The sequence below is a fragment of the Homalodisca vitripennis genome, chromosome X, assembly GCF_021130785.1.
Source record: "Homalodisca vitripennis isolate AUS2020 chromosome X, UT_GWSS_2.1, whole genome shotgun sequence".
Taxonomy (NCBI): Eukaryota; Metazoa; Arthropoda; class Insecta; order Hemiptera; family Cicadellidae; genus Homalodisca; species Homalodisca vitripennis.
Genome location: NC_060215.1, coordinates 8,825,943 through 8,839,894, shown reverse-complemented (window position 1 = coordinate 8,839,894; position 13,952 = coordinate 8,825,943). Strand labels below are relative to the sequence as shown.

The following is a 13,952-nucleotide window of genomic DNA, read 5'->3' as shown; positions in this document are numbered from 1 at the left end:
TAGAGTGTTAATAATTTGTCATGTTGGTTCGGCAAAAGATGGGTTTTAGCAAGAGTGTAAATAGGTTTTTTGGTCTAACACATGTTTCTGGTGCTGACTATCACAGTGGAATGAATGCTGAATCATTTAGAAAATGGTTTGAAAATTTGCTATGCCTTTTTGAAGAAGGCTTAATCATCGTTATGGACAATGCTCCATACCACTCGGTACTCACAGAGAAAATTCCAAATGCATCGTTGAGAAGGAAAGAAATTCAAAATTGACAGTAATGTATACAAAAAAACATATACATTACATACGAAAAAAACCACGTCAGAGTCATTAGGATTCTCCCATATAAAACTAAGACCAAAACTTATGAATTCGACGTGTTAGCCAATGAAATGGGAAATACAGTTGTCAAGCTCCCTCCTTATCACTGCCAGTAAAATTCAATTGGACTGGTATGAACTAAAAAAGTTGGTAAGTAAAAGAAGAGGTAACACTTAATAATAAGGCATTTAAAATAAACAACGTTAAGCAACTTGTTCATGATGCTCTGGACAAAGTGACTAAGGAAGACTGGCAACCCGCAGTTCAGCACGCAGAAGCCTTGCAGAAAGGTTATTTCAAAAAGTAAAATGTCAACACAAGTGTTGTAGACCAAATAAATACAACTTAGCAGACAATTCCGACAACAAACAGCTTGTGATAACATTAGTTTGTGATAATACAGCATTACTTGTAGGTTTAATTATATCATATATGTAGAATAAATATTTTTAGTTTTATTCAGTTGTTATTGAAGGTGTTGGTTGATTTATCATTAAACATCCTCAGGGGTTATTCCTTTAAGCAACTTCATATAATTCATAAGTGTATTGATGAAAATAAGGTGTAACAGTAATGAAGTTAAGCTGACTTCAAAACTCATGGAGGTAGTGCTGGTAACACGTGAGCACGTATTTTTGCCAAGTACTTTCACACCCCACAGTTAATTCACTTACTTAAGAGCATTCCATACTAACTGACATATTATTAATTACTACTACTACTACTTTGTAATACTATTCAATTTTTAAATAACACTTTTTTTACACAAAGTGTAACATTTTTCAAAAACTACATTTTAAACATAGAACTTCAAAGTATATGTACTTTCTTTAATACCTCCAACTCAATCAAATTTGTCTAAAACACAACAATTTTTTAAATAAATTTTAACTGTCAGGAGCAACAGCAAAGAGATTTTAAAAATAATAAATTTAAATCTGGTATCTATAAAAACAAAATATCCTTAAAACCTATTGTAAGGCGTTTTCTATATACTTTAAGGAAAAGGTTCAATCACAGGCTTAAGTCAGAGATGTCTGTTGACAATTGCAATAAGCTAGAGACAGGGCTGTATTGGTGACCAAAATAGTGTTGCAACAACGAGGCTGTCATTCTCTCCCCATTCCCCTCACACAATTCCTCTTGTCTACCTATTACATCATCATTCAGACAAAATTCCTAGTTTTGTTTAAATACTCCCATAAATAAGGTTATTAACTGATATATTACCCTTAAAACTATGTTTTATTAACTAAATATAAAAATTAATAAAAGCAACCAACCTAGCCTCTTGACTAGTATTTTTCAACAATGAAAACATCAGAAGGCAAAACATTGTGAAGAATATGATAACAATGAGAACCCGTGAATCGTGTAACATGAGAATCAGTGGAACACATCCCATGGACCAGTCAAAACACAACCACTCAGGACACAACAGTAACCACACATTTAAAGCATATATGTACATGTAGTTTACAGCCTACAACAAACAAAACAATACAATCAGTAAAAATACTTCTGACTCCTAAAAATCATTGAAACAGTAGTGTGTTTGCAAAATACATTTCAAAGCTTTGGATGATATAATAAAGAATTTCTTAACACGTTCACTGCGGTTACTCAAAATGCGGCAAACGTTGAATTAACAATATACATAAATTTATTGCTATTTTGATTCATTATGTTTAAAAAAATCGTTAAACCGGAAAATATTAAGTACTTACATAAAAGTAATTGACGCGACTGTCCAGACAGTGGCCCACAATTTTTTGAACTAGTAATAATGTCATATTTCCCAGGAGGATACACTTCTGGCTGTCTAATACCTCCCAATCGAAACTTTTTATCTTCTGATGTGTCACTTACATCAGGACACTTATGGATGTCCAGGAGTGACACACTAATTGCAAATTCTCAATAGGAGGTGGCCTCTACCACCAATCTACCTTATCTATGTCTAATACCTCCCAATCGAAACTTTTTATCTTCTGATGTGTCACTTACATCAGGACACTTATGGATGTCCAGGAGTGACAAATCACTAATTGCAAATTCTCAATAGGAGGTGGCCTCTACCACCAATCTACCTTATCTATGTCTAATACCTCCCAATCGAAACTTCTTATCTTCTGATGTGTCACTTACATCAGGACACTTATGGATGTCCAGGAGTGACACATCACTAATTGCAAATTCTCAATAGGAGGTGGCCTCTACCACCAATCTACCTTATCTATGTCTAATACCTCCCAATTGAAACTTTTTATCTTCTGATGTGTCACTTACATCAGGACACTTATGGATGTCCAGGAGTGACAAATCACTAATTGCAAATTCTCAATAGGAGATGGCCTCTACCACCAATATTTACCTTATCTATCCAGAAAATTTTATCACTCCGGAAGCAAGTGGAAAGGACCTTTTAGGAGGAGTTTTCTCAGCTTCCTATTCTTAATGGAAAATATATAATAATAATTTAATAGTTATTTTATGAACACCAAATGTACCAGAAATTCTACATATAATCTTTATATATATATATATATATATATATATACAGGGTGAGTTTTTTTAAAGTGATCCAATAGCTAACTTTTTAATTACAAGCACCACAATTTAAATTCGGAACTTGCTCAATTTTAAGTTTTACTCAGGAATACACTTTCAAATTTTTTGAAGATGGCCGCCATTTTCCAATATGGAGGCCAACTTTAAAATCTTTTATGGAACACCCTGTATTTTATATTGTTTTTAGATTCTACTCAAAAAAATAAAACATTTTTGTACTTGAGAGTTTTTCCATATCTCTAATGGTTCAGGAGCTACGTGGACTGGAAGTTTTCATAATTTTTTCCAATATGTCGCCCAACTTTAAAATCTTTTATGGAACACCCTGTATTTTATGTTGTTTTTAGATTCTACTCTACAAAATAAGACATTTTTGCTTCTGAAAGTTTTTCTATATCTCTAATGGTTCAGGAGCTACGTGGACTGAAAGTTTTCACCATCAGTCTGAAAAAATCCGAAAACTTCCAGTCCACGTAGCTCCTGAACCATTAGAGATATAGAAAAACTTTCAGAAGCAAAAATGTCTTATTTTGTAGAGTAGAATCTAAAAACAACATAAAATACAGGGTGTTCCATAAAAGATTTTAAAGTTGGGCGCCATATTGGAAAAAATTATGAAAACTTCCAGTCCACGTAGCTCCTGAACCATTAGAGATATGGAAAAACTCTCAAGTACAAAAATGTTTTATTTTTTAGAGTAGAATCTAAAAACAACATAAAATACAGGGTGTTCCATAAAAGATTTTAAAGTTGGCCACCATATTGGAAAATGGCGGCCATCTTCAAAAAATTTGAAAGTGTATTCCTAAGTAAAACTTAAAATTGAGCAAGTTCCAAATTTAAAGTGTGGTGCTAAGTCATGTAATTAAAAAGTTAGCTATTGGATCGCTTTAAAAAACTCACCCTGTATATATATACACACAATTCTGCCTGTACACAATAACTGTATGTAGTGAGTGTGATCCTGCGCATAACAACAAACACCAGAGTGAACGGCGGTGGTGCAACACAGTGCTGTGGCATGTTTAGCTCACACAGTAAAAAAAAAATACAAATATTGTTTAAACAATTGGATCATGAAAGATAATACATTTTTACAAAGGAAAGTATATGAGTCAACACACGTAAACAGAGTTACCTTTTTTGGTGACAATAAAACTGCAGAAATCAAACACGCTGATCTGCTCCCCTATATAGAATATAAGACAACCTTTGGCCAACTAAAAACAGACAACTTTAAAAATAAACTAATAAATCAGGCATTACTAGAAGCAGAGCAATCTTACAATAGCTGTAAATGTGATGACCCAAATAGTGTTCTCCATGACTCCAAACAGGATCTTGAGGACACACAGCAGGTGGAGGCACAAGAATGTGAGCTAACCATAAATGACATTCAAACTAAAATACAGAATAGTAACGACTCAGATCTAGAAACATCCCTTTCTCTTGCCGCTGAAGCTGGCAACATACTTCTTTCAGAAAACAATAAATTAAAGCAAGACCTACATGAATTGACTCTAAAAAACTCCCATCCGGCTAAACAAATAATGGACTCCGACCAACTGGGCCACATGAAATACGAAATACAAATTGAGGAACTGGAAAATGAGAATAAAAAACTACTGAGTAGATCAGCATCCCTTACAGATACCATACAACGACTGGAAAATAAGTTGTCAAAAGAGATTGACTTGCGGATACAATTACAAACAGTCTTTGAAGAACAGGACCAGGAAAAAGAAAAAGCTATCTGCAAACATACAAATGAAATACTACAACTAAAGAAAACAATAGTAAACCTTGGCACAAAAATTCAAAATAACGGCTATAAAAAAAGCCAAGACGATATAACTAGTAAAGATACGGAAACCCAAACTGATCACTTTCCCTCTACCCCACCAAACAGCTCTCCATCTCTCCTCATACAAGTTGGACAGTTAAGCATCCGACAAGACAAAGTGGAACAACAGATGAAGCTACTACTAGACCAGTTACAGAATAAAGATCACCTTTATCCACTATCTCTGCCTACATCTGACCTTCACAGCTACCAAAGTACTGGGGAAATAATATCACACTTCCCAGTACAACACTGTACCAAGGATCCCAACGAGAACTTAACCGGGAGAGCCAGACAAACTCCTACAGAAAAACTGAGCTCATCACAAATAAGCGGGAGAGCCAGACAAACTCCGACTAAAAAACTGAACGAAAGTTTAACATGGAGAGCCAGACAAACTCCTTCCAAAAAACTGAAAAATTCTGTAAGCTTGTTGACAAACACTGCCGCTTTGACCAAGAATAACAATCCTACTATAAAGAGAAGGGATAACATGTTTAGCGTGTCACTGCAAGTTGCAAGAAGCAAAGCACAGATTTACACAGCGGAAGTGTCACTCCCTCCAACACTGGAACTCAATAGAACACAACCTGTGAATCCTCAGTCAGACGGCAAAAAGGCTCATCCCCAACATGCAAAAATAAAAGACATCAATGAGGACTATGAAACCTTCTTTAAGAAAAACATTGACTTCTATAGAGAGCTGATAAATAATTACTGGCCCAATAACAGCTCAGAATATGCTAAATTGACAAATTTAATATCCACAAGTCGCAATACATCTACAGAAACCTCGGCTGTCTCTGATTGCTCACTGAATACCCCAACGGCAGAAAATGGAGAATTTTTTTTAGGCCACAAACAACGAAACGAAACGAACATCTGACAATCCTTCATCAAAACATCAGGGGGCTACCAAACAAAGTTGACAGACTAAACCATTTGCTCAATGAAACATCCCCTAGCCTTTTAATACTGACAGAACACGGCTTGAGTCAAAGTGAAATTTTAAACACCAAAATACAAGGCTACAATCTGGTAACTGAATTTAGCAGAACAGATCACAAGCTAGGAGGTGCCGCTATATACTGTAAGGACAACCTGACAACCAATGTAGAGGCCATTGAAATTACACACTTTTGTGAAGAGCTCCTCTTTGAGGCAGCAATGGCACAGATCAAAATTAAAGAAAAGCAAATATATCTCCTTGGTGTATATCGCCCTCCTGGTGGAAACACAAGAAGTGGCCTAAACTTCTTATCACACATCCTAGACCACATCCAAGCACACAATAAGTTATTTTTATTACTAGGGGATATAAACATTGATAGCCTAAAAGAAAACAACCCTGACAATTTGATGCTACAAGACGAACTAACCACACACAACATAAGAAGGCTTCCCCTTCCTGCAACACGGGTAACAGCCGAGACGAGATCCTCGATAGACTGCGTATGCACCAACATCCCAGAAGCAGAGGTCACTGTAACTATTTTACAAACTGGCCTCTCCGACCATACAGCCCAATTGAGCAGCCTTAACCTAAATCAAGAGACCAACTCAACATCAAAACTAAAGCGACAAATGGGGAAAAAGAACCTTGAAAATCTCAAATCCATCTTCTACAACAAAAACTGGAATGCTGTTGAAACTACTGAAGACACAGAAACTGCATATAATATATTCCATGACACCCTTTGTACTGCCCTAGATATCTGCTGCCCACAAAGGAAACACAAGAACAGAGGCCCTACCAAACCATCTCATTACTATGACCTGGAATCTGCCGATATGAAAGCCTCCTACCTACGAGCCCTCAACACCTATGAAACAACAGGAGACATTCGAGACAAAGAAATAATGAGAAACAGTAAGAGGATATATGACCAAAAACTAAGAACACTGCATCGGCAAGCAAACTCAAAGCACATAGAAGAATCTGACAACAAGACCAAGGCTCTATGGAGTTTGATTAATAATGAGAGGCGTGGGAAACAGTGCAACCAGGAGTGCCCTAAACTTAACATCAACAACACCACCCTACATAATCCTACAGAAGTAGCCGAAAGCCTTAACACTTACTTTACTCAGATGGCTGGTATGACAATTCAAAACCAAATACATACCCTAGCACCTGGGTGGACAGGAAAAAACCCGACCTTATTGCACATTCCCTTGCCACAGTCATTTTGCATGACACCAACAACTTGGACCGAGGTGAATCAAACAATTTGCAGCCTGAAAAACAAATCGTCCAGTGGCATAGATGAGTTTTCTTCAAAGAGTGTGAAGTTCTGTGCAAATGAACTAACCCAACCCCTTGCAGCAATCATTAACAAATCTTTTGCCGACGGTCACTTCCCCTCAAGGCTTAAAGTGTCAAAGGTCTATGCAAAACACAAGAAAGGGAAGAAATCAGACCCTCAGAACTATAGACCCATCTCGCTAATATCTACATTTGCAAAAATCATAGAGAAACTTGTTCTGAAGCGATTGATGGCCTACCTTAAATAACATGACCTAATCACAGTCAACCAACATGGATTTCAAAAAGGAAAATCAACCATATCAGCAATTATTAGCCTAGTAGAATCAATCATTGACAGCATAGATGACGAAAAGTACGTAACAGCCTTATTTCTTGACTACAGCAAGGCTTTTGACTGTCTGGGACATGACCTAATCTTAAAAAAGCTGGAAAATCTGGGAGTAAGAGGCATAGAGAACAAATGGTTCTCCAGCTACCTCAGAGGAAGGTCACAACTTGTGGAGGTACAGCATACTGAATCTTGCATCACCAGATCGTACACATCAACTCCAAAACCACTGGCACGAGGTGTGCCTCAAGGATCGGTACTTGGCCCAGTTCTTTTTATTCTTCTAACTAATGACTTCCCTACTTTCATCGCCAGCTCCAGTACTGACTGCATAATGTATGCAGACGACACTACCCTTCTTATAAAAAATGACACAGCAGATGAACTATCCCTTAACTCCTTGACTTCTCTCCAACAAGCCATCAAATACAGTGCACTGAATGATCTGGCAATAAATCCTAATAAAACAACGCAAGTGCATTTCAGTAGGAAAAAGGAAATACCAACAAATATTCCAGACATATCAGTAGTTGATAAAACACAATTTCTGGGCCTAACTATCGATAGTACACTTTCATGGAGTCATCATGTGAGCACCATTTCCAATAAAATATGTGCAGGCATATACGTTATGAGGCGACTCAAATCAGTGGGTACTCAGGGATCCGTCAAAGCTGCTTATTACGCACTGGTAGAGTCCCACATTAGATATGGTCTTATCATCTGGGGCAGCTCTACTGAAAACCTGAAAAGGATACTCACCCTTCAAAAAAAGGCAATTAGATCCCTCGCCAATCTTGAATCTCGACAAAGCTGCAGGGAAGCGTATCCAAATTTAGGCATTCTAACTGTACCAGCCTTGTATGTATACGAAACAATTCTACATGTTGACAGACTCAATTTTGACACTTACAACAATTTCCATGACTACAACACACGACATGCCTCCAGATATGTTCTACCCCGCCATCGAACAGCCCTCTTTGAAAGAAAACCGTCCTACATAGGACGAAAACTCAGAAATCAACTGCCAGAAGACTTCCAATTGCTAACTGGAAACGCACTGAAGAAAGTACTTCAAGAATTCCTTGTCAAGACTCCACTCTACAGCCTGGAGGAGTTCCTGGATGCAACAAACACCTAAGTGACTTTTCCTATTACATTATACTATGACTATATTACTGTACTTAATGTTCATGTAATAAAGAAATATTGATTGATTGATTGAAACCATGTACAGCCCTTCCCTCCTCGTACCCTTCACAGCTTGCAATCGCTCAAGGTACACATAACGTAGTTACGGTGGGAAGGGTTGATCAATGCGAATATTGAGTTCAGCTCCATTTCACCTTACGACGTCACAGACTTGACTCGTGGAAACTAATGTCCATACCCGTCTCAAAGATCCAAAAAAAGTCAGGGACAAAGAAGGTCAAAACAAACTCTTTGCATAGTTTCAACATCTAGACTACAAAACCAGGTGTAATCTAGATGAACAGGTGGTCTCATTTTCCACTGACTCATCAGTTTTCAGACAATTGTGGACTTCAAATTCCACGAGTCAAGCCTCTAACAGCTTCAGATTTCACATGCTGCACTAAGCGGAAGATGTATTGGAGCTGAACTCCATATTCGCTTTCATGGTCAATGTCAAAGTATTATTCAATGTATAGACCTGGATTTCCAATGCATGCAATTCAAATAAACCTCCTCTATGACATTTTACCATTCCTAGCAGCTAATATGTTCATCAAAAAAGAGAATAACCAAGGAACGAAGAATTAGGAATACACATTAAATTTTTTTTCTCTGGGTTAAATACTCCCATAAATAAGGTTATTAACTGATATATTACCCTTAAAACTATGTTTTATTAACTAAATATAAAAATTAATAAAAGCAACCAACCTAGCCTCTTGACTAGTATTTTTCAACAATGAAAACATCAGAAGGCAAAACATTGTGAAGAATATGATAACAATGAGAATGAATATTTACAATAAACATGTAAATAAATCATATACTTCTCTAACACTGTCTGGACAGTTGGCCTGCACATCCAGGCCAGGTAAGATATTTCATCAGAACCCGCTTGGAAAGTTTCAGGGGACCCTCACAAGAATTCAGTATGTAACAAAAGAAACAACAGAGTGCTGTAACTTTGGTAATGCAACTGTTTGGACAGTTGGCCTGCACATCCAGGCCAGGTAAGATATTTCACCAGAACCCGCTTGGAAAGTTTCAGGGGACCCTCACAAGAATTCAGTATGTAACAAAAGAAACAACAGAGTGCTGTAACTTTGGTAATGCAACTGTTTGGACAGTTGGCCTGCACATCCAGGCCAGGTAAGATATTTCATCAGAACCCGCTTGGAAAGTTTCAGGGGACCCTCACAAGAATTCAGTATGTAACAAAAGAAACAACAGAGTGCTGTAACTTTGGTAATGCAACTGTTTGGACAGTTGGCCTGCACATCCAGGCCAGGTAAGATATTTCATCAGAACCCGCTTGGAAAGTTTCAGGGGACCCTCACAAGAATTCAGTATGTAACAAAAGAAACAACAGAGTGCTGTAACTTTGGTAATGCAACTGTTTGGACAGTTGGCCTGCACATCCAGGCCAGGTAAGATATTTCATCAGAACCCGCTTGGAAAGTTTCAGGGGACCCTCACAAGAATTCAGTATGTAACAAAAGAAACAACAGAGTGCTGTAACTTTGGTAATGCAACTGTTTGGACAGTTGGCCTGCACATCCAGGCCAGGTAAGATATTTCATCAGAACCCGCTTGGAAAGTTTCAGGGGACCCTCACAAGAATTCAGTATGTAACAAAAGAAACAACAGAGTGCTGTAACTTTGGTAATGCAACTGTCTGGACAGTTGGCCTGCACATCCAGGCCAGGTAAGATATTTCACCAGAACCCGCTTGGAAAGTTTCAGGGGACCCTCACAAGAATTCAGTATGTACCAAAAGAAACAACAGAGTGCTGTAACTTTGGTAATGCAACTGTTTGGACAAAAATCCGCAGCGAACGTGTTAAAAAACACCCACAATGAAACAATAGAGCATTATAGGGAGATTCGAAAGAACATGACAACCATGTTAAAGCTTCATAGAAATGAGTATAGGTACAATAAATAAGACAATAACAGATGGTGATTTTCTATCTATTAAGTCATTTCATTTATTTAACTCATTTATTAATCAATACTTTCAAACATAGTTCAATTAAAAATTGTTTAGTCGTACAAAAACACATATTTATAGTATGTCCAACTTGCTATAGTTGTACCAAATGAACAGAATGCAAACTTTCCATTTCTTGAAAAAATTTGTTTTGGTACACTCTACAAAATTTTAAAAATACCCAGTATTTATTTAAGAATACTATTAATGAATACCCAGTACTTGAGGATTTGAAAAGTTACACAAGTGAATTAGCAGAAAACAAGAGATGGGGACAAAATTATGCAATTCATTAAAAATGATTATTGACAACTTGAAAACATAAGTTAAACTATCCTATCATAACAATCATGTAATGAGCTTCATTACCACACTGGTACCGTAAAGAGACTAGGCTTCAAACAAATATGTAATGCTTCAAGTAGTTTTTGAAGCACACATGCACACATTCATGCACGCACACACCAAAAAATATATAAATAAAGTAAATAAAAACACAATATTTTTCTTTAAATTCAATGAAATTCCAAACAGGTGGATTGGTTGAGGAGGCCCAACATCGTGGCCAGCGAGATCCCCTGATTTTAACCCCTTAGATTTCTTTGTATGGGGACACGTGAAGTCACTAGTGTATGCTCAAAAATCAGACAATGGACTTTTCCACAGAATCATGACTGCTGTTCGAGAAATTAATAACAGTCCTCTAATGTTAGAGAATGCAATGGTCTCTTTAAATCGTCAGGCTGAAATGTGTATGAATAATGGAGATGGACATTTTGAGCAGCTCTTGTAATAATGTTATCATTGTAAGTTTATCAAGTAATTTTATGACTGATACTGTACATTATTGAAATAAAAATTTAACCTACATTTAGCAATTCATGATTTTCATAATTTTTTGTTTTGCATGTTTCTTAATAACATTGAGTTTCAAACAAAACTATTCCGTTTTCATTGACTTTAATCACATTATCTTTTTGAGAATTCAATACTAATTTTATTCAAAATTATTCTCTGTTTATAGGAAATTTAATGGAGTTATCGTAATCCAAACACAAAAAAGTGAGTATTCAACCCATTTACCCCGATCCGATTATTTCCTAAATTATTTGATATACTCGTAGAGTACTAGAACAGGTTTTATACAATTTGTCAACTCATTTTACATAAAACTTATCTAATTAACAAACTCAATTTAACCCTAAAAATTTCAGAGTGAGTTAATTTCACTGAGCTGAAATCAGGTGAAATCTTTGACCCTGTATAACTTGCTAACAAAGCATTTCCGGATCCATGTTTATATGAAGTTTTTCATTACTTTGATGAGAGGAATAATCTTATGCACTATGGCAGATTCCTCCTGAAACACCCTGTGTAATAACATTATTAACTTAGTATGTAGCTAGGTCCTCATTAAATCTGTTCTATAATTATAAAATCATATATTTAAATCTTATTATTAATTAACAGTCATTATCACTATTTCTGTTCTTTAAAGTGGCACCTAACAGATGCAGAATAGTCTATATTCAACATTATTCTTAAAGACTGTTTTGCAGCATTAAAATTCTACCTAAATAATTTTCCTTTCAAGTTGCTATATATATACCAATTTAAAAAGAGGTTGCTTAACGTATGTAGGCAGAACATATAGTGCTTAATGTTTCCTCTGAACAAATTTCCAATAATCTGGAAAAGGCATAAATTTCTAAGACAATGTCTTGTGTGACATAATCAGCATGTTTTACCTAGTTCAAATTTGCCATTAATCAATTCAAAAATGTTTGTTGATCAATTTGAATTATCAGAGAATTATCTAAATGATTTGTTTGTAATTATGTTTTTTTTAGTTTTAGAAAGAACCAAATTAGTTTTGCCAGAATTTAAAAGAAACTAATGATTACACAAAAACTTTCCTACGTTGTTTAAATTTAATGGTGACTTTATCTCAAGTTTGCTCATAAAAGAAACATATATCAGTAGATTAATGTCATCAGCGTATAAACTAAGATGTCACCTTGGTTTTCAACTACTTTACTTGTAATAAACCTGTTCCATAGCAAATAAAAAGTAGTGGCCCCACAATAGTCCCTTGAGAAACCCCACTCCCGTTTGATAGGTAAGACTTAAACTAATTTATTGTTCTTTTATGGATCCCCACAGGAAGAGTTTAGTATGATTACCACCATCTAACGCTCGTTTTAAATCTAAACGAGCATCGAAGAGACAAAAGAAAATGATTGACTATTTCCAAGCTATATGAACTATTTTATGTGTATGTTCATATTAATATACATTATTTTTCCACATATTTAGCTAATGTACAGATGTTTTATCATATAATAAATACTTGTATTTGCTATTACAATTATGTTTAATGTATTACATTGCTTTTTGCTCTGAAATACATTACATTACTGTAAGAGTAATATATATATATATATATATATATATCTAAAATATCTATAATATTATATCTGTTATCCGTCTATTTGCTCGACCATCACGATATATATATTTAGCTGAAGTTGTCACTTGTTTATTCATACTTGATAAAGCGGTGTAACTGACCAAAGAATACTCTAGACATCAATAATTCCACATTCATAATTGTTTGATGAATAATTTAATTATGATCTTGGTCTACATTAATGTGTTTTTGGCCAACACTTATGTTATGTTACCACACATTTCCTCACTATTCAAGACACTTCTGCTGATGGCAGATTCACTTGAAGTGACCAATTATTCCTAGATTCTAATTTGACATAAAATTTCCAAAGATGAAGAAGCCCAACATTACTAGGACACACACTTTGAATTAGTGATACCTCAGGATGGGTTCTTGGGTTACTGTACAGTTACTGTACTGCCCCAATATTGTATTTTGCTAGTGTTTATAATACATACCCTTAGAAGCATGCTGTCCAAAAATGAAGCTGGATTGTCCACTTTTTGGAAAACTGGTACTGTTCCTCCCATGATCCACCAACGCAACAAAAACAGAGCACAAGTTGTAGACAACAGTATGATCTGCCGAACAATTAGGCCTGTATCTTGAAACTTTGACCAAGTCATTGAAAATTTTAATAAATGTCTTGGATGTTTCTTCTCAGAGATCAAAAAGTCATAAGCACTGCATATTGCCTGAAAATACCAGAATACATAAACATAGTGTTGTCAGTTTAAACAAATTTTTATTTTAGCAATATGCGAATGTTTTTAAAAGTACATATGCGTGTTCTTAAAATGGTAATCTTTGTTTCAATTTTCTGTGATGAGTTAAACTAATTATCACTTAAATATTCCCTTATGTAATAGTCATTTTGATCAACTAAAAAATCAGTCAGACTGTTCTTGAATGAGATAGTGTAATGCAACTCATTTACAAGCCACTTTTCTTCACTGTCAATATTATTTTTCATTTTCAAGATGGGTGATC

At 35.7% G+C, this 13,952-nt stretch overlaps 1 protein-coding gene across 6 annotated transcripts in view; it reads right to left on the bottom strand.

The window, feature by feature from the left end:
- The window catches only part of LOC124368653 (protein O-mannosyl-transferase TMTC4-like), a 108,495-nt gene that overhangs the window by 51,786 nt on the left and 42,757 nt on the right, over nt 1-13,952 (bottom strand). For 5 of the 6 annotated variants that reach the window (XM_046825898.1, XM_046825900.1, XM_046825897.1 and 2 more), the window contains 2 exons: nt 13,421-13,657; nt 1,596-1,795 (listed from right to left, as the gene is read on the bottom strand). In XM_046825898.1, the coding sequence (XP_046681854.1) occupies nt 1,596-1,795; nt 13,421-13,657 (437 nt within the window). The remainder of the gene's footprint in view (nt 1-1,595; nt 1,796-13,420; nt 13,658-13,952) is intronic. The other variant, XM_046825902.1, reaches the window with a different exon arrangement.